Genomic DNA, 21,861 nt, shown 5'->3' on the forward strand with positions numbered 1-21,861 from the left:
AGGATGGAGTTGGGAGTTCTGATGGCTGAGTGACCTCTGTGGGGTGCTTCACTTCTCTGTGCTGGAGAGTGGGGATCCTGGGCTGTGCCCTAACAAGGCAATCCATGAGGAGGCTCCAGTGAGCACTAGCCAAGGAGGGTGGTGGTTGTGAAGATGGATTGCCCAGTCTAGGGAGGGGAGCTATGAACCTGTCTTTGTCCTGTGGAGAATGATGAAGGTGATAGCTGGGGGAGCCAGGGTCCCAGTCAAACCCTGGAGAGGATTGGCCACCTCAGGTCTCCAGGTGTCACCTCTGCCAATCCCCTGAAAATGGAGACACAGGTGGTTCTTTCGCAGGAGGAGCCCTGGTCTGGACTTGGAGTAGGGCAATGTGTGGCTTCTGTCAGTGCCAAGAGGCCTGAGAGCCTTTGACATCCTCTATCTGAATGTTGCAGCTAACCCAGCAGGCAGGTGAATCTTACCAGGAGGGCATTGGCCATTATCTGTCCTGGACTGCCAATATAGGTGGTGTATTGTCATCTGGGGTGGCAGCTGTCTACCAGCCTGATACCTATTCCTGGTGTCTGGTATTTTCCAGGCAGCCACAGGCCTATCCCCTTTGCTTTCAGGAGGTTGTGGGCAGAGGATCCACTGTGGGAAACCCCTCTCTCCCTCCATGCACATTTGACCTGGACAGTGTGTAGACAGAGTCCCGGTGACCACCTAGCCAAGCCCAGGCCAACGTGGCTGGAAGAAAGGCCCATTTCATGGTGTGTGAGGCCAGTCTGTGCAGAATGGGGGCCATGGGACAGGAGCTTCAGGAGCTGTTCCTGGCCTGTGCCTTGTTCTGAAGAACAGGGTACAGACATCTGTGCACCTTCCCATATGTCTATGACATTGGCAAGAATTGGCCAGTCTTATGGGTGTCTAGAGCTCTGACCATGGCGCTGCCTCCCCATGGCTGTGTGGCCTTGGGAGCTAGCTGCCCTCTCTGGACAAGGATCCATAACCCTTTGCTACAAAGGCCTGCCTGCTGCTCTCAAGGTTGTGGCTGGCCCAAGCACTGCTTCTGCCCCTGCCACTCACCCTTTTGTTACCCCTGGCCCACAGCCATTGCTGGTCCCTTTCTCTGCTCTCAGCTCTTCACTGGCCAATGAGTATTTCTCTGTCTCAACTGACCCAGAGGAGAGGTATCCAGGTATCCAAGGCAGAGGGCTGTGCACAGTGGACTCGGCCTCCCAACATGCACCCTGCTTTCCAGTAGAGCAGTAATGGTGATGTGGTATTGGTAGGTCCAGAAGGGACTGCAAAGCTAAAAGGACAAAAACAAACCCTAACGGATCTCATTTTCTAAAATGATCAATGCTGGCTCCAGCGGCCCTACAGCTCTAGACAAAGCCACATGTTATCAAAGGCTGGCAGGATGGGGGTGACTTGGGCTACAGCAGGATCAGGGACGCTGTGCTTAGACGCAGCTGGTAGTGCTGGGCCTGAGCCTGGCTGGTCTCATCCACATGGCCAAGCGAGGGCCTCAGGGCTCTAGAGACAGGCCTGCAGCTGCCTGGAAGATGCCAGACACTAGGAGCAGGGGTCAGGCTGGCAGATGGCTAATCAGAGGGACAAGGAAAGAGATTTGAGACATGACACGAATGGCAGCAGCTAGTGTAGTGGCCTTGCCATCAGGAGCTCTTGGGATACACCCGTGACCAGAAGCCCCGCCTGAGAAAAATTCCAAATGTCAAGGAAGTGTCTCAGTTCACCTCCTTAGACTAATAGTCAACTCAGTCTTTTGTTTAAATGAAAAAAAAAAACAGGAAAAAAAATCCACAATCTTTTACTATTACAAAATGCACCTAAAACACCAGTTCTGAAAATTCTGGAACACAGAAGCCTTTTGTGGCTCCTTCCTGACAGCCCAAATCCAAGGCTGCCGTTTTTGCTCTTGGGAGGCCTCTAATGTCAGAGGAAGGAAAATTCAGTGTGGAAACTTCTTGGTTTCCCTTTCCTGAGTTTTGAACCCCAGCCCCTCCACTTCCACTTTGGTAACTTTGGGCAAGTTACCGAATCCCACCTGAGCAATGTTCGTCAACAAGAATCTCAAGATTACGACATTGAGTTGGAGAAGCCGACACTAAGGGTGGGTACTGTGTGCCACCAGGAGTGCAAAGTATAGGTAAAGCAAATGACCCCAAGGACAGAACTCGTGTGTGTCCTGGCTGTGGTGATGGTGTCACAGGTGTACTGATACAGCAATCGACACCATCAAACTGTGTGTTTAAACACGTGCCTTTCACTGCGTAACCTCACCTCAGTAAGAGCTCAGAAGCGGGAGGAGGACTCAACCTGCCCCACAAGCTTGACCTTAGAACCAGAGGCGGAAGCCCAGAGATGCACTCAGCAAACCCTGGGGGGCACTCGAGATTCCATGGTCCTGTCGCCAGGATCCTTCCCAGTGTGGGCAGAGAAGCCCCCAGTTGGTACCAAGGTGGGGGTGCTGAGAGCACAGCCCCCTCCTTGTCCCAAGGAAGGACTTTCCAACGGGGCTCCCCCACCCCCGTTCACCCCTGGCAGGAGCATCAGCTGTAAGGGGTTTAGGGGAGCCAGGTCCTGGGTCCACTCTCCTGCCCAACTCCTGGATGCTGAGGGTGCAGGCTCTACCCAGTGGGGAGTGTATTTATCCTGGTGCAAGGTAACACTATCCAGCCTGCATGGCCTCCCCCAGGGCATGTTCTTGGCCGTACCAGGGGCATCTTGGCTCTTCTCTGCCTGGCCCTGAATTGACAGCCCCAGAAATCAGGCCTGGTTGGAAATGCAGAGAATCGAGTCTGAGCTAGAAGAATGTTAGCGATTGCTAAGGTGGGTGTAGGCACCCGAGAAGGAGATGTCATCCTCTGAATACTATTTGGAACCTTTGCAATAAATCACCATAGAAGTTACAATAGAAACTGTAACAGAAATGAGTAAGAGTCCTAGCACCCTGGCACAGCTAGTGGGGCTCAGCCATGGTGGTCACTGTCAGGTGGTTAGTCATCGTGGACAGTGGGCCAGGAGGCAAAGGCTGGATGGTGGAGGTGCTGAGGCTGGGGGAGAGGAGTTGGGGTTGACCTCTAAACCCGCACAGGGCTCAAGTGCCTGTGGGACCCCAGCAGGAAGTTCTGGGACCCCAGACTGGACCTTCCTAAAGCTCAGGCCATCCAAACAAATTACCTGCCATATGGGGCACTGCAGATGGCTCAGGCTCCACTGACCAAAAGGCCCCCAAAGACCCAACACACAGGTGCTCTCCTCCTGCCCTTCAGTTTCTGGTCATCCCAGGCCAGGCACTGATGGGCCAAGGCAGCAGGGAGCTCTCCCCACCTCTGGGGGATTCCTGTCCTATTTTTCTCTTATTAACAGGCGCTGGGAGGAAGAAACCACAAAAGGATCTCAGTGAGCTGTGTGTGATAAAATGGAGCCTAATTAAGTGTGGGTTCATGGGCCCTGGCTCTGATAAATTTATGAATGCAGTTAAGAAAAAGTGCAGAGTATGATATATCCACCTGAAATATCTACAAAAAACGAGCTTTTAGGTCAAGGTTTTATATGCCAGCAAATCTGAAGACACAGCTAATCAGGGGCCTCAATTGGATTTTATCTGTGTGAATTAGAGAGAGTCAGTGGAGAGTGCAGCTGAGTTCCTCCTGGGGTGTAAGCACATAACCCAAACGACATCACTCCTGGGGGGTCCACCCTGGTGACTTTGGGTCACTTTGTTCCACTTGGCCTGGCATTGCTGGAACCACATGTGCACCTTCAAAAGGGACTATAAGTGACAAAAGTGTAGGACAGAGCAAAGGGCTCCCAGAGCTCAGGCCCGGTGATAGCTAGACACAGGCCTGGTGTGACGAAGGAGCCTATGGAGGAGGGATGGACCAACTGGTGGGGCCGAAATGCCAGGTTTAAAGCAACTGGGGCAGGTAATTAAGCAGAACATCGGCTGTATCTATCTGTGTGCCGAGGTGTGCCAGTCGAATCTGGGAGGTTTCTATGAACGTCAGCACCCGCAGACATGTATGTCTCCACCTAATAGTCAGCACACTCTGTGCTCACCCAGGGGCATCACCACCCAGCTGCTGAATTGAGGAAGGGGAAGCCACCTGGCCCTGTCTCTAAGTGAGAGGGATCCTGCTAGGGTGTTTTTAAGTCTGGGGAAGGCTTCAGAGGACAAAGGTCTCCTCTGGCCACACTACCTGGAGAAGACTTATTATTGGAGAGGCTAGCAGTTTCCAAAAGTGAATCATTTTGCCTTTTAAAATAAACAAATGGTAGAAATAACCTCTCTGGGCAGCACAGGGTTGGGTAAATGATGGTAGCACAATCATTTCCAGCAGCTCCTGCAGCCTGTGTGTACAGCCACATGTGAACATGGAAGGGCACATGGTGCCTCCCCGCGGGAGACCAGCAGGGTAAGAACAGTTTTCCACCTCTGGCTAACGGGGCATCAGAGCCCACAGTACCCATGGTTCAGTAATCCACTGGGGCGGCCCCCACGCAAAGCTACCTGGAGAGATGAAGAAGGTTCTCCACAACTTCTTATCTCGAGTAACATCCCGGATTTCCTTGGTCATGTTGACCATCCTGCCCGCCACTGGAGGGACCCGACGGAAGTCCAGGATTCTGGCAAGAAGCAGACAGAAAAGGGAGTCTATACCCTGCAAGGCGCCTTCTGGGTACACCATACCTCTCTCTGCAATCACGCCTCACTCCACCTTTGTTTAAACTCGGCTCTGGGCATGGCTGTGCGTGGGACTCTCAGTGATGGGGCAGAAATGCATCCCAGGAGGACTGGGGTTGGCAACACTACACTGATTGGCCCTATGTCAAGTGCAACTAAAACATGCCCATTCCAGTGCTGAATTTAAAATAAAATTAAATGAACCACTTTTAATGGAAGTCTTTCTGAATGGCACTGTACATGTCGCCGCTTGCTTAATTACACAGAGATGTGGGACATCGCAATGGCCCTGCACAGTGGTCCTCTGTGGAGAGTGGCCAGGTGTGCAGGATCATGGCTGTCCACCCTTGGCCCAGGGCCCAGTGTCCACCCACACCTCTGCATGGAGCTCCTGTCGCTTCCTCCCACAGCAGGTTCACTGGTGTAAAGTTGTCCCTGCTTTACGTATGAGCCCACCAAGGGGACCCATGTTTCCTGAGGGGTGACCCTCACTGGCTTCATGGCCACTATTTATCTTTTTACAGAAGGGACCGTTTCTGGGTTTAGGCTGCTTTACATTGTTAAAATTGGTAAAAATCTTACTTCTGGGGATTTCTGTAGTCATCACATAGATTTTTATCTTTAAAAAATCCTCCCAAACTTCAATGTGCATGAATCATCTGGGATTTGTTAAAATGCAGATTCTGGTCCAAAGATTTGGGTGGAGAATAGGACTCTGCATTCTCTTGAACCCCAGGAGCCACCAATCTTGCTGGCCCTTGGCCACAGTCTGGGCTGTGACACACTGTCCTATTAGGGCCCCATGATGCAGGCCAGGGGTGCCTCTCCTTATACTGCACTTGACTGTGGGGGGTCTCTCAACCCTCTGGACCCCACTGAACCAGGGTCAGACCTGTAAACTGCCCCATGAGGGCACAGAACACTTAGCCCCAGGAGAGGTTGAGAAGTCCAACTGGCAGGGCTGCTCACCCTCCACACCTCCCCTGCAAGCAAGGGGCCAATGGAGCCTAAAGATGAATTCTTGTTTGGCTGGGCCCTCGCATTGCAACACTGCTGCCTCCAGGAAGGCTGCTTTGATCTCCAGAGAGGTTTGTACCTGTTGTTCTCTGTGTTGAAATTCATAGCACTCAACACTTTCCTCTCCCATTCTTCCTTCCCCCATTCCCAGCTGTACGGTAGGGGAGTGTGGGACTCTGCAAAAATAGTTTCTTGTGGTGCCTTGATTTCCTCATCTGTAAAATGGGGATATGATGGTGTCTACCTGTAGGGTACATGATGGCTGAAGGAACTGAGATACACACGGTGCCCCAAACAGGGCCACCACCAGGGAGAAAGTACCTATTAGTGTTGCTGTTGTTAGTGGGTGCTATTGTACCCCCCATGCAGAAGAGCCAACAGTTCAGGGGCTTAGGTAGGAGCTTGGAATGGGTCTGAGTGAGCAAATGCATGACACCCCTGAACTGGCTATGGTCCTCAAGGGGAGGTGGGCGGAGGAAGGGCTCACCTGTCCAGGTGGAAGGCAGCGATCTCTGCATTGTGCCTCTCGTAGTCAGAGAAATAGAAAAAGTCAGGGGGTGTCTCCTGCTCCCTGGTTTGCCTACAGAAAATGGGAGAAAACCAGAGGGGGTTTGTCACTGAGAAAACCTCCAGTTGAAGAGTGCATGCCCTGTTGTGCTGCCTCCAGCTTGTACCAGCTTTTGAGATCTGTCTGTTAAATTTCCAAGAATTCTGCTTACCAGTTAAACACAATCATCATTAAACACGAAGTTATGAAAATTTACAATTAAATACATTATATTTTAAAAGTAATAGGTACTTAAATCTCATCTCTTCCTAACTAGCTTGTTTGTGTCCCTCCCATCTGCAGGGTGGAGCTGAAGTGTGCCTCTCCCCGTCTCCGCGCTAGTGGCCCATGACACCTGGCAAACAGCACAGATCAGGCTCCTCCTCCCCAGGGAGCTGGTTATCACGTATTTACCAGCCACTGCCAGGTTCGTGCCACCAGCCCAATTCCCCTCAAAGCTGTTGGGCAGAGCAGCTCTTGCCTCAATGCCCAGAGATGCAGCTAAGCATGAGCCACAGGAGAGGACGGGAATCGCCCTGAGCTGGGCCACATGTGAACGAGGGCCACACCAGGCTGGACAAACTGTCCTTCAAACCTGCCCTTGGACATCACCTGACATAGATATGAGGGAGGCCAGAGATTTTTGCCCATGCCGGACGTCTACAAGTGGAGCCAGTGTCCATGCCTGCCTGAGTCCTGGTCACACAGATGCCCAGCTGTCACTGGCTCAGCCTGCCTTTGGCCCCACCTTCTAGGCTGCGGTCATGGCCAGCTGCTCTTTCCCACACTTGTCACTGCTCCTCCACGCTCCTGTCTCTGCTCACACCCTTCCACCTTTCAGCGAGCGCATGCCCTGCTGAGGAGCATGACCCCATGACCTCCTCTCAGAGGGGGCTAGCTCTTCTTGGAGCTACCCTATGAGATGCCCATGGGACTCTTACTTCTAACATCCAGGCCTCAGAAGTGTGGGGACTTCTGTGATGAGGAAACCTAGAGGTAATATACTCCCCATTTCACAGATGGGGACACTGAGGCTGGGGATGGGAGAGACATTTTCAGGGGCCTCTGGTCCTGATGGGCTCCTGCCCACTGGGAGCTGCCCTTCATTCACACAGCTGGTGGTGGGAGGTGCCTGTCACTCCCATGGCCATAGCCTGCACAGGGGACAGCAGCGTGGATGTCACTTTCTCCTTGTTCTTATCCCACCACCAAGGTCCTTCTCACAGTCTCTGGACTTGAGGGAGCCTTGGCTAGGGGAGCCAGGACACCCAAGACTGAGACTCGAGCTGGGTGTCTGACCACCGCCCTTCTCCACCCAGGCCTTCCCTTGCAGAGGCTGGGGGCCGGGGGCTCCACTTGCAGAGCAGGACAACGTCAGTGGGGCTCAGGCAGCCCAGGGCTGTCCAGTGAGGGAGGGCATGGAAGCGGCCAGCCCAGCACCCAGGGGGAAGGAAATGCACTGTTAATCAGGAAAACAGGCCAGCAGATGCCTGGTCTCAGGGCATTTCCTCACCAACGGGTTCAGAACATTCATGCACACACACAGGCTTTGGTCCAGTCTTAACCAGACTTTCACTGGGGGCTTATTCAGACCCTCAGGCTACATTAGCCCTGACTGTAGGGGGGACAATCTCTACCTCCCACAGTGATGGAGCCGCTTCTCTCTGCTGAGAAATTTCTTTATCTATAAGACGGGTAAAGCTTCTTCTCTTCTCAGAGGCCCTGAGTCTTTAGGATGGTGGACCCAGAGGGACTAGCAGAGTGGCTCACAGGCTTCTCCCATGCCAGCCGGGGCCTCCTCAAGCCCACCCCAGGCCCCCAGCTCCTGCAGGATGGGGGCTGGGCCCTCTGTGTGCACCCTGGTGCTGCCCACCTTCCACAGCCTCGTGGAGAGGGGCAGTGTGGCACCTCCCTACCCTTCCGCCCCAGCCAAGGGGTTATGAAGCCACACAGAATGGCTTCTAAAAGGCCAGCATCATTATGTAAACCCTAAAGGTCTCCCTTATCTCAGACTCCGGAATGTTCAAGAAATTCCCAAGGAAGCAGGGACACTTTTAGGTCTCTATACACGCAAGCGTTTGGCCTTAAAAGCCTGGAAACATTAGCCTATCATTGTCCAGAGTCACGTCTGACAGCAAAAGTGCTTCCTGCGTGACGCCTGCATCCACTCTGTGTCCCTGCCTCCACCTGGAGAGAACAGGAGGTCTTCTCAGGCCAGGCCCAGAGAGGGAACTCAGCCCTTAAGCCAACAAGAATTTACCAGAATCAAAGGCCAGTGACCTTTCCAGGTGCTGGAAAACAGAACTGGCAGAATCCAGGGCCCCATACGTGACCCCGTCCAGCTTCCTACTCGAGGTATAGACATCCAGTCCAGCAACGAGGCTCAGGGACTTCCCTGGGTCCTTCCTTCCACACCCCTAAGCACCTCAGCACCCCTCACCAACCAACACCATTGCCAAACAGCTCAGCTGGTGCACAGGTACCAGTGGTGGATTCCTTCCCCAGCAGGGTGAGCGTCCCCAGGAGGAGGACCACGTCCAGGCCTCAGGCCGAAACATCGTATGTCCGCTGGGGGCTCTCTTCCTCCCAGGGGTTCTCAGAAAGCTGTTGCTAGCTCTTCTCCATATTCCCTGAATGTCACTTGGGTGAATGAAAAATGTCCTCCTCAGCCTTTCTGGGAACCAGTTTGGGATGCCAGGCACGCTGGAATAGACCATGTGCCATGATCCTGTGTCACACTCGTCCTGTGTCCAGGCCCTCTGGGAGGCCAGAGGGCCATTCCAGGTGCCATTTAAGAATAAAGTACAGATGGCATGCTAATGAACAAAGGACACTTCACCCGGTGACCTCACTGTGTCTGTGGTCATTGCTGTCATGCGTTTTTGTTATGGACAGAGTAGAGGGCGGCGGTGTGCAGGGCAGGCTGCCGGTAACAGCGGGTGCGGCTGCACATGGAATGCAACGTGCATGAACACCTTGTCCACGGCAGCCCTGGGAGGCAGCTGTTCTGGTTGGAATCTGGGGTTGGGCAGGGTCAGTGACAGAGCTGAACTCTGATCTCTGAGTTATCAGAAGGGGTCTTGGCCAGAGGAGGATTAGGACCCAGATCCTTTGATTCTTCTCCATCACAGCCTTGCAGAGGGGCTGGGGGCAGAGCCTTTTATGGCTGTGAAAGGATGGAGTCTGATTTCCTCACTGGAAAAAGAGACTCAAAGCTCAGGCAGGAGATGAGTAACTTGCTGACTTGAGTAAACCGCTCTAATCCAGTCATTAAAGCACACCCCATCTGGCGACTGCTGCCCAACCCCACGTTCTGCTATTGGGCAGAAGGCAGCAGGCAGAGAATCTGGGGGCAGCCTCACCCCCAGCTCTGGGGCCAGGCCCCCACAGCTCTGGCCCAGGCCACCTAGGCAGACCCAGTGCCCCAGGCAGGAGAGAAGTAGGGAGGGCCAGCTCTAAAGGCAGACAAAGAAAGAGGCTTCCAACAAACTAAACCTTCTGGGCAGTGGGGCTATTCCTTACTCCCTCGAGCACAGGAGTCAGCTCTCCAGCACCTCCCATCCTCCTCCTCATCCTGCTGCATCCTCCAGCTCATCCTGCTGCTCCTTCCCAGGGAGGACACACTCAGGCAGCATGCCCAGGCCCCACATGTGCCCCCACCTGTACTTCCCCCTCCAGTTCTGCCCTCATCTGTCTCAGCTTCTGTGGGGCTTTCCCTGGCAGCCTGACACTGAATGTGGCTCCTTCCCCAGGGGAACTTGGCACATGCTACACTGGACACCATTGTTTGGTGGACCGGAGGGGAAGGACCTGGGGGCAGGAGCACTTTGTCCTCCAGATCATGTGCCCAGCCAAGGGCTTACTTTAGAATAGGTGTTTCATAAATGAATGAATGAGGAATTGATGGAAGAAACGCAGAGAGGGCCTAGATCTACCTGTAGTCTCAAACGCCAGCCTCCTCATTTCTTCAATTTCTATTACCACCATCACTACTGTCACCACCAACCATCATGAACCCCATTGCCATCATTACCACCATCCTCACCACAACCACCATCACCTCTTTAGTCACTGCCACCATATTTTCATGAATTCATACTGAACTCTTATTGCCAGATGGATGGTGGAAATATTTATGGTGCTAAAAAGTTAGCTACTCTATTTGCCAATAATTTGGCCTTGGTTTCTCTCTCCCTTGCCCCCCATCTAATGTTCTTAGCAGTTCATACACCTGGAATCCAGGTGGTTCCAAGCTCTGCTGCTCTGAGAAGTGTACTTCCTGGAGGATGATCTGATCCCAGAACAGTTCCTTGTTCCCACATCTCATACCTCAGGGCTTTCCAATGACCTATGTCCTTGAGCACGCATGCTGGCATCAGATTCTGACCCTCTGATGCATTTTATTATTCTCACAAGCAGGTCAGACACTCGTGCCCAAGTCACATAGTCCCAAGCTTGCCCTTGGCACCCCAGATTTGTTGTAAAAACAATACTGAGATGTGAAACAGGCACATTCCATCTGCCACAGAAGTAAGGGTACTAGCCATACTTTGTACTCCCTGGCACAGAGAACAGAACCTGTTGAGACCGCCAGCTTCCAGGGCCAGGTGCCATCAGACCAGGGTCCCTGCCTGCTGCTGCCCTGCTCCCAGGGTGGCCCACGCCACACCAAGCACTGAATTCTCCTGAGGCTTCTCTGATGGGCTCCCACAGGATTAGGTATATCACAGGCAGCCTCCAGTAGCAGGGCATCCTATAAGCCTATCTGTCTGCTGTTTACCTCCGCCTGGCACCTAGGGCTGCCCTCACTGGCCAGTATTCTGTCCTGAGAGCATCTGGAGCCTCTGCTCTGAGGGTAAGGACTCCTTTGTACACCACTTTCATCTCTCACCAGATGCCTCTTATGGTAGCCAAGGCCTCAGAGGGACGATCTTCAGGGGATGCTGCTGTTGGTCTGCAGGGGCCTGAGCCTCCCTGTGTGCCTCTGCACAGTGGGTACTTTCAGTATTTGAGCACCTACTCACCCCAAGGATGCTCTGGAATTACTGGGGGAATGGAAAAACTCCCAGGGCCAGTCATGCCCAAGAATACTCGGGACAATTCCCAGTGATGCCAGCAGACTCCAGTGAGCTAAGACCATGGCTAGCCTCGGCCACCAGATCACCCTCTGGATATCTGGTCTCATGTGACCACTCCTAGGCTCAATAGTCACTGGTGGCTACTGGCCTGTCAGGGCAGCCCAGTGTGGCAAGATGTACTGTGTCCCAGCCCCTGCCCTTGTGGCCACCCAGAAGCCCAACCCTACCCAGCAGGGGAGGCAGCCAGGCGAATATTCCACATCTGTCAACTCCCTACCCAGCACAGCCACCTCTCCCCTGCCAGCATGTAGGCCAGACCCTGCTGGACTATAAGCAAACTGCAAATCTACAGGCCAGGGAGCCTGTGAAGATTTCTGTTTGTAGGGTGCATAGTAGGTACAGATGGTGCGATGCCCTGACCCATGCACATGGGAGTGACCAAGGCCCCAGGTGAGACACTCTCCTCCCTGAACCACAGGGGGCCTATCAGTAGAACCTCCGGAGACTGGTTGCTGAGACTCCTGATGCCCCAGATGGTCACAACCTTCTCCAGCATCCTCAGGTGGAGCCAAGTATACAGCTTGTTCCTATTTATGGCAGAGCAGTACACCACCCATGGGCATGCCACAGCTTCCCAGCCACATGCCTGTTCATGGACACCCGGCTGTTCCTGCTTCTCGGCAGTCCTGAATGAGGTACCCCTGGACACTTGCAGCATCCTCAGAGAGATACCAGGAGAGGAGCTGCTTCCCAGCCACATGCCTGTTCATGGACACCCGGCTGTTCCTGCTTCTCGGCAGTCCTGAATGAGGCACCCCTGGACACTTGCAGCATCCTCAGAGAGATACCAGGAGAGGAGCTGCAGTGAACAGGGTAGGGGGTGGGGAAGGTATTTCCTTGAGTTCCAGGCTGGTCTTCACAAGGCCACCAAGCAGACAGGGCTTCCTGCCCTGCCAGGCCAGGCCAGGTAGACCCTTTCCTTTGCATTTACTCGGAGTGTCTCTCAGCCCCTCTTTCTCCAGGTCTTTGTTGCTAAGTCATTTGAAGGTTCCTATAGGCTGAGCTCCTCAAAGCAGGCAAGGTAGAACCCAATTTAATGTGTCCTGATGAGGCCCTCTGGGCAGAGGTGGGCACTCAGGAAACCCTAAAGGGCAGACGGCCTGGACACTCATGCTCAGGGTCAGCCAAGACTGCACGGGTGCTGGAGAAGGAGGCTGGGTTCTCCTCAATGCTTAAGGTTTGCACCAACATAAATGAGGGGCTTGAAAGCTGCCAACTACACGCAGCCAGGGATGACAGAGACAGTCAGAGTCCTCAACTGCCCACATAATGTGATGAAATGACATCCTCCATCTGGTGCCACCATCTGAGTACCAAGGGGCATCTGAGAAGACAATTAAGGGTCTTAGAGCTGTGTCTCTGCTATAGCGGGAGAAGCGCTGGCTCGGAGTCATGCCCACCTAGCCATGCTGGCTCCTCAGCCCGGGCTGCTAAGCAAGAGTGGCCTGGGGAGATGGAGACTGGGGCTTTTCTTCTTACACCTGCAAGGAACAAGGGAGATGATGGAGGTCGAGAGAAGGAGGTACCTGGAGATGCCTGTAGGTTGCTCTCCTCTCTGTGCAGAGGACAGCTGCTGCCAGCCACTGGGGAGAACACGCTGGAAAAGTACTGACCTCGCCAGACTAGGCAGGGGATGGACTTGGTCAAACCAGTCAGCTGGCAGCCTCTCTTTTCTTGGGGCATCCAGATGGAAGGTATGTCCAGGTGAGGAGGGCAGGTGCGGGGCAGGCAGGGTAGGGCAGGGCAGGTCAGGGCAGGCAGGGGGAATGGAAATCAGGAAGGAAGATGCTATCTGGTTCCGTGGGCTGGCAGAGCACCACTGCCCTGACCCGGAAAGTTGGGGTGGGGGGGAGACAGGGCAGCTGAGGACGTACATTTCCTGGAATAGAGATAGTCTGTCCAAACTCTTTGGAACCCAGGGGCCAGGCCCAGAAGTCATAGTCCTGGCCAGCATGATCAGCATTCCAGGAGGGAAGGAGGGAGGGGACAGGTGGCAGCTAAAACTCAGACAGAGCATCCCTCACCGCAGTGAACTGGACTGAGCAGCCGGCCAGAGCCGTGCCGGCTGCTGGGTCGCTGGATGCTGTTAACTCCTGCCCAGAGCAGGAGGTGAAGGAGCCACCTCCCCAGGCAGAAGCTGCCTGCCTAGGATGCCCTCACTGCAAGACTCAGGGACTTGAGTTCTGGTTTTGCTTTCTGTGGGACTATAAATAAAGCATCAAGTTCAGAGAAGAAAATTAATAAAAATAAGTCAACCAATCAACTATGTACAGGGAGGACATAATAAGAATCCTCCAGCAGGGTCCCCTGGGGGATACTTACTTTGAATTTCACAAAGCCAAAGCCACATGCAGAGCACAGGCTTCCCTAGAACGCAGGACATAGCCCCCCAAATTGGCAGTTCATGTGCACTCTGTATTTGTGAAGGGGCAGATATGCCGGATTGTACAGGGCAGAGATACCAATGTGCTAAATGTACCCAGCTCATACTGCCATGCTTTGATAATTCAATTCCTGTTGACACCAGGAAACTCTGAGAATCTAGTGGCCATTGGCCATGGCTTATCCTTGGCATTGCCCACCTGGCCCTGCAGTGCAGCCCTAGGAGGGTGCTAGTTGGGGTGTCCAGGTGTGGAGTGCTTCCTTCTTTCCTTCTGGAGAAGATCTGGGTTCCACACCCCAGCTGCATTGACAAGGACTCATGGGCTCAGAGAGGAGAGCGGCTGGTCACTTGCTCTGAAACTCACTTTTCCAGAGCCCACGTGGCTCTGCCAGGAGGAAGGAGAGCCTGGCAGGAGGCTCTATAACACCACCTTTCTGTTCTTTGTAGGTCAACTGTGCACAAAGGGGCCACGTGCCAAAGGTCACCAGGCAGACATAGGCCAGGGGGAGCAGGGATGGTGTGGGGCTGAAGGGTGAGCACAGAAGCTACTCCCCAGGAATCTTACACAGACTTGACAAAAACCTGGGGAGACCCTTGTCAGGAGGATCCTCTGGGTCCTGCCCCCTGAAGCTGAGCCTAGGCCCACCAACCCTCACACAGGGAGCCCTCGGGGCCCTGTACTATGGCCTCTGAGGTCAGAACACACTATACCTGACCCCACCTGCTCCACCCAGCCACGGCTGGCTAAGTCCTGAGCAGGCAGCAAAATGAGAGGTTTAAAGGCTGCCTTCAAAACTGCCCACTGGGCGATACTCATCCTCGTAAGGCACCAGCAGAGGAATGAGGTTGACACAGAGCTCCGAGGCAGCTGTTTCAGTGAGGAGCTTGGGAAGGGCCAGGTCCCAAGAAGCCTCTTTAACACTCCTCCTCTCTCAGGAAGACCTCCCAAACTTTGCAAAGATCACTAGAGAAGCAGACAAAGGAAGGTGGCCCCCAGGGTATGCTGAGCACCTATGACATCCATGCTCTTAGAGGGGCTGCTCAGGACCAGTTCTCAGGAGCCTCCTGTAGCTCCCTCAGGCACAATCTTCTTCCCTCCTCCCCAGAGCTAACCACACCCAAAACCTCCTCCTTTGGAAGGACTTCCCTTAGCTCCAGAAAAAAACACAGTTAAGTGCCAGTGTGGTTATTATACTAAAGTGAGAATGACTACCAAGCTGACCTCTCCCTGGTATTCCTTGATGGAATGCCCAGGTCTGAACCCCAGACCTGTGAGTCCTGTACCTTACATGGCAAAGGAGACTCTGCAGAGATTGTTCAGTCACAGATCGCATGGGTTTGGGGGTATTCCTGGATGATCACAAGAGTGGGGCAGAGGGAGGTGTGACCACCCCAGGGGCTGTGCTGCTGGTCTGAGGATGAGAAAGGGACCTCCAGCCAAGGGCTTTGGCCACCTCTACAAGCCAGGAGAGGCCAAGAGACAGTCTTCCTGGAGCCTCCTGAGGAAACAGAGCCTGTAGAACTATTATACAGGGTGTCTCTGTATTTTAGACTTCTGACTTTCAAACTGTAAAAGAATAAATTTGTTTTGTCTTAAGCCTCCAAGTCTGTGGTAATTTGTTAAGGCAGCCATAAGGAATTACTATACACTCTTTGGCAACACTAAAGGAAGACAAATGGGCAGAGATTTAGGAAAGGTTAAGAAATTCCAGTCTATTTCTTCCAAATCTGATCCTGCTATTAATGTTAAAATTTATAAAACTTTTAAGAAATTATGTGGCCAGGTATGTGCCTCACATCTGTGGTCCCAGCTACTCAGAAGGCTGAGGCAGGAAGATCACTTGTACCCAGGAATTCAAGGTGACCCAGAGCTGTGCTCCAGCCTGGGCAATAAGAAAAGACCTTGTCTCTAAAAAATGAAAATAAAAAAAAAGAAAAAATACAGAACATTTTGAGAGAAGGCACTATTTTTCCAAAGAAGCCAAAGAGAGGCAGAATCTAATAGCCATCATGCCCTCCCTGGGCCAGAAGTTAACCCTCACAGGAGGCCTCCAGATCTGACTGCTGTCCTCATTTTAAAGATAAGGGGTTCAAAGAGGGGAAATGCTGTTTGCCAAATCACACAGTGAGAGATGGCAGAGCTTTCTACTCTGAAACCTGTGTTCTTCCTTCAGGGCTCCCAATGGTCATGGGAGACATGGGCTCCCTTGGAGCCCAGAATGTATTCCTCCCAGATCAGGGGCCCCTGAGCACCAGGGCTCCACAGCTTGGAGTTGGCTCCAGCATCCCTCCCCAGGAAGGCCCTGGCTCTGAAAGGTTTGCTTGTGTTTCCTCAGGATCCAGGGCTCCTTATGACCATGACCTTGCAAGAAGGTATCTGGTTCCTCCAGCATGAGCAGAGGCAGCCAGTGAGCCCACGGATGCCTTCCAGACACAGTGCCTCTGCCAGCAGTTTTGGTCACTCACAGATTCCTCACTGTTGCTATTAGCAAACACTTTGACATTCCTTAATTTGTGGGGAAACAGAAAATGTTTGTTTTGGTTAAAAATGGAATTGGCTGCTTATTACCATGGACTGTGAAGAAATAAAAGCCAACATGCATTGGCCTCTTCCTTTGAGCTGATACTTTGCTGAACAGTTTTGGTGAATCAACTCATGGCATCTTCCTGACACCTGCTCTATAGACCAAGGACAGTTGTCCAAAGGCCACTCAGCCAGGACACAGCAGGCCCCAGGGAGGGCTGTGCGTGTAGGTCTGAGGCCATGCTTCCATCCAGTCACCAGATGGCTCTCAGAGCCGCAGGGTGTCCCTGGAAGGGGCTGGAGAAGGGGCTGGGAGCAGCGCTGTGTCCTTGCCAGGCTGACACGGCAAGGGAACCCATGGGTCCCTCTGAGAAGCATCATGGGTGAGGCATTCCAGGCCACCTCCTCCATGTGAAGCAAAGAGCCACAGGCTGCCCTCCTTTCCACCTGCCTGCCCCACCAAGTTCATGGCCTAGCAGAAAAGAGGGGATGGGGAAGCCAAATCCCCACCTGGGTCAGCTTTCCCACAAAGCAGGGATGGTCCGTGAGGCTGCTTGGACAGGGTCCAGGGACCAGAGCAGAAACCAGCAAAGGCCAAATTCTGGGAAAGGGCAGCTGCCAGAGCCAGAGAGCAGTCACATGGCCATCACCAGAGGCCCCAAGCCTATGGTACCCCAGCCTGAGCCAAGGGCTACAGTGCCCCTGGGCACAGATGGGAAACTGAGACACAGAGAAGGGTGGGCCGCATAGCAACCTCTTGTACATCATAAGATACCACTGCCAAATTAAACACTGCAGACAAGCAGAAAGAAAACCAGGAACTTGAAAGGCCATAAGTGGGGAGTCTGCACACGTTACTGGGCACCCACATACCAGAAGCGCATGCACCTCTGCAGGTACCCAGGGCCACCTATCACTCTCTCTTTTAAACAGGCAGGTGAATTCCTGCTAACCAGGAATGCCCTTCCCATCCCAGGCTATGCAGTGTGGCTGCTGGATGACCTCTCCTGGTACTCTTCTTCCAAGGGGACCCCACCGTCTGTCCAGCAGTTAGTGTCTCCAGCCCTGACCACTCCAGGTTTCACGAGATCAAGCCACTCCTTTAACACCCTCCTGGGGCCTCCACTATACTGGAATGAATCCATTATCATGGTGTGGCTCTTGCTGCCACTCAACCCTATTCTCTGCCATTTGCCCATCATATGGGGCATCGACCACACCAGCCTTATGGCTCCTTGAATGGGAGGAGCCTGTTGGGACCTGCCTGCTCCTGCCATGGGAACAGGCTGGCACTTGCTGCCCTTAGCCTGGAGTGCTCTGGTCCTGGTCTTTCCGCATTATCTCCCTTGGCCATCTTTTCCAATGAATAGACTTGCCCCCACTCATAGGGCTAGGCCAGGAGTCAGCAAACTACAGCCCACAGGACAAATCCGGTCTGATGTTTCATAAGTAAAGTTTCATTGGAGCATGGCCTTGCTTGTCTGTTTATTGTCTGTGGTCACTTTCATGCCACCATGGCAGAGCCGAGTGCTTGGGATGGAGACCATCTGCCCTGTGAAACTGACACATTCATCATTGCATGTTTTACAGAAGTACACTGCTCTGAGCCATCACCTGGTTTTATCTTAGCAGCAACCCATCTCTGAGATTACACATTCCATTGGCTGTGGTTTAGTCACTGGCTTGCAGGTGCCCAGTGAGTGTGTTGAATGAATGGATGAACATCGATACATGTTTGTCAAGATCTGTGAGGAGCATTCCAACTCCCACCAACTGATCCATCAAAGAACTTGAGTCCTAATGGATTGAAACGAAAAGCTCACTGCTTCTGAGGTGGACCCTGGGAACATCTACCAGTTACAGTGACTATAAACTGTAGAGCCTACTATCACAGTTAATTCTGCGGGCAGGGCCACAGGGGTTATAAGAAAATCCCCAGGAGATACCTAAATTGTGCTAACAGTCACGGTCCCAGTCACAGTAATAACATTGCCTATTAAATACTGACTTTGTCTCACTAAATACCTGTAACTTGGGAATATGGTGTTTTTCTCCCATTTTCCAGATATGGAAACTGAGGGACAGAGAGATGAAGTAATCGGCCCAAGACTAGCAAGAGGCACAGACAAAATTAACCAGCGCTGCCTGACCCTCAGAGCCCCAGCTGCTAGGCACCAAATTGTGCTGTTCTTCTGGGCACAGCTCTAGTCTGGGTCCAGGGCTGAATGTCCACAGCCTTTCTGGGCCCCAACTGATATGGGCCAGACACAATGGTGATGCCTGGCTAGAGGGCAGGAAGACCTGGACTGGGACCAGCCTGCCCCCCACCTGGACCACCTGTGGGTCTGGCAGTGGGTCCACACTGTAGCCTGGTTTGTGTGGCCCTTTTCCATCTGTTTATATATCATTGATAAGCGCAAACTTACCCAGAACCGTCAATGTGCCAGGCTCTATTCTCAGTGCCTCATACATACCAACTCGCAGAAATACATGACCTTATGGGGAAGACATTTTTCCTAGACCCATTTTACAGATGAGAAAACTGAAGCTGAAAGAAGTGAAGGACTGCCCAAGGACACTGGCCAGAGTGAGGCTGGATGCCTAGACCCCTCTCTTCTCTATTAGCCCACTGTCTTCTGCCTGAACCTGGTGAGTAGTTCCCTGCACTCTGAGCACTGAGACATGCAAGGTCCGTCCACAAGTCTCCTGGGGCTGCTGTAACAAAGAACTACAAGCTAGATAACTTAAGACAACAAGAGCCCAGAAATCCAACATCAAGGTATTCCATGGCCTCCTCCCTCCAGAGGCTCCACAGGAGGGTCCCTCCTACCTCATCCAGCTCCCATGGGCTTGTGGCCACTTGCTCCAGCCTCTGCCCCCATCTCCACGTGATCCCCTCCTCTGATCAAACCTCCCTCTGCCTCCCTCTTATAAGGACACAGGATTGCATTTAGGGCCAAGGTGACTCAGGGTGATCTCCTTGTCTCAAGTGATCAATCATTATCTCCAAAGACCCCCTATTCAAAACAAGGTAGGCTTATAGGTTCCAGGGATTAGAACCTAAAACTTGGGAGAAACTTCCCAGACGGTCACAGAAGGGACCAGGGCCAACCTCAGGAGACAGGAGACCAGATAAGATAGATGTTCTCTTTTCCTCCTAAACACACATGGTCCCTGACTCACCAAATGAAGGTGGGAGGCAAAATTTAGCCTTTCTATCTTGGGTAATCTTCCCATCACTCACACAGCAGAAAACAACCACCTTGTCATTAACGAGATATATTAAGCTATTTAATACCAGGTTTTCAGCCGGGAGATGTTCTGGAAAGTGAGGGGCTCTCCCAGCAGTGACTTCAGCCCGACCTTTCAGTCCTGGAGGGCACTGTCTGTATGTTGTGCTAATTTTGACATCCCCTGCTCTGACCCATGGGGTGAGCCCCTTTGTGTCTGGCACCTCACTCTCCTACCCATCTCTCTCATGATGGGCTGCAGCTGGGACCTGGACCATTCTGTGCAAACCCCCAGCCACAGCAGCCACAGACAGGGCCCTGCTGAGCCTGTCAACCCATCACAGGGGATGCTTCTCACTTACTGCGTGAGAAAGTCACAGGGGACTCGGCACTAAGAAGGGCAGTGATGTGCCTGAGTATCTAACACCAGCTAGAAGATGCCATAGTGAGGTTTCCAAAAGACAGAGTCCTCATGGAGAGTGTACGAGGAGAAAACTCACTCACCACACCCCTGAGCCTGGAAAAGACTGATTTCACATGAATTCAGAGGTTCTGAAGATTATGAGGAGACCTTCTAATCCAGCTGTGAAGGGAGCCTTCTTTGGGGGGCAGACAGTGTCCCCCATCATCCTGATGGATTAGTCTCTGTGGGGCTGACCCCCTGGCCATGGGAGCAGCATGTGGCCTGACCACGTGCACAGTGCTGCTGCTCACCTGGCTGACCCCTGTCTACAGATGAGAAGGTTGGCGGCTGGGCTCAGAAGCAGCTTCCAGGACCAAGATTTACGGTGAGGCATCCCCAGCACAGAGCTATTCCAGGACTATGAACCTGTTGACAAGGCCAAAGCGAGAGTGCCTGAATTACAGTGGCTATTCAGCTGGCAGTGGAGGGAGCAGGATGGACCTGGGTGGGGGTTACCTGGGAGGCTGGCAGCTCTGCTGAGATGCCAAAGATCTCTGCTCCAGCAGCAGGTCATCCAGACCCTCTGCTTCATTCCCTGGCCCTGGGGTGCCTTTGTTCCCTGCCTCACACAGGGGAGGAAGGAGGAAGCCACTGCCCTCTGGAAAGCTGACTGTGAATGGTTCACCTCCATCCTCCCATGGCCTCCATGGGCATCTTATAGGATTGGGAATGGGAACGTAGACCTGGCTCGATTCCCCACACTGAACTGTGATCCAGCCCCAGGTGGCAAACTCCCGCCGTGACACAGACTCTGGAGGTCTCTCCACCGCAGTAGAGGCGACTGAGTCCTCTCTGAGTGTGAGACAGGCCACACTGACCTGAGAGCCCCCCAGAGCACATAAGGACTCAGAGATCTCTGAGCTTTTCCAATGAACCCACTTTCTCCAGAGCAAGTGGGGTTAGGAGGCACCAAGCCACAGTCATGCCCAGGGCATGACCACACAGGAAACCACCTGCAGCTCTTCAAAGCAAGATACAAAAGGAGAAAATCTCTCACTTCCTTGGCTTGGTGGAGAATCAACTCAGAAGAGCCTCTTCACCTCTTATGGTCAATTTAAACAAAATCAATTTTAAAATGATTTGCAACTGTAAGGAAAATCTAAAGTCATTTCCATTTAAAAATAATTGTGATGGCTTAGACTTGATTTTGAAGCCTGAAAGTTAAAGGTCTACCTTTAAATACCTCTCTGTCGGCCCATCCAGCCACAACTGTGGGGACACAACAGAAATGGAAATGCACATGCTGCCGTAGCCCCGAAACGCAGATACACATGCCACTCGGGGCTGGAGTCCCTGCAGCTCTTCATTTTATTTAAAGGTAATAAAAAGACCAGCTGCTACTAACTACTGAACCAGAGATTAAATATTTAGCACCAAGGTTACTGCTATAATCTTGTTTTTCCTCCAAGGAGCCCTAGATCTTTTTTAAAAAAGATCAGTAGGAAAATCCTGAGTTAGGGGGTTGCACTTCAGCCTGTTCACCGCTTGTTTAAGGAGATCTTAAATCTGCAAAATTTCCTTTTGGGGCATTAAAAGCAACTAGACCTGATCAAACTGCTTTTGAATGAAATCCCCTGACTTCCGTTTTCCTCCCTGGTGCCAGGAAAATGAAGACCATATTTTCTTTCCCCTCCTTTCAATCTGACAATTAGAATGCTGGCCCACACCCTAGCAGGCACCCTATGACCATAAGAGCCAGAGAAAAATACAAAAAGATACTCTTAATATTGCTGTTGAGGAGGATGTTTTTGGAAAGCAGGACCAGCTGGCTTTGAATGGCAACAAGCAACCCCCAGGACACACTCATCCAGCCGGCCGAGGGGGCCATGCAAGAAGGCTGAGGAGGTCTCATAAGAAGAGCCACTG

At 52.6% G+C, this 21,861-nt stretch overlaps 1 protein-coding gene across 1 annotated transcript in view; it reads right to left on the bottom strand.

Moving 5' to 3' along the window:
• FAM20C (FAM20C, golgi associated secretory pathway kinase) overlaps positions 1-21,861 on the bottom strand; it is a 57,733-nt gene that overhangs the window by 6,671 nt on the left and 29,201 nt on the right. The window contains exons 4-5 of the mRNA XM_003795464.3: positions 6,198-6,290; positions 4,520-4,635 (exon numbers count right to left, since the gene is read on the bottom strand). Coding sequence (XP_003795512.1) covers positions 4,520-4,635; positions 6,198-6,290 — 209 coding nt within the window. The remainder of the gene's footprint in view (positions 1-4,519; positions 4,636-6,197; positions 6,291-21,861) is intronic.

The sequence above is a fragment of the Otolemur garnettii genome, unplaced genomic scaffold (assembly GCF_000181295.1).
Source record: "Otolemur garnettii isolate 467f Iridium unplaced genomic scaffold, OtoGar3 scaffold00092, whole genome shotgun sequence".
NCBI classification, from domain to species: domain Eukaryota; kingdom Metazoa; phylum Chordata; class Mammalia; order Primates; family Galagidae; genus Otolemur; species Otolemur garnettii.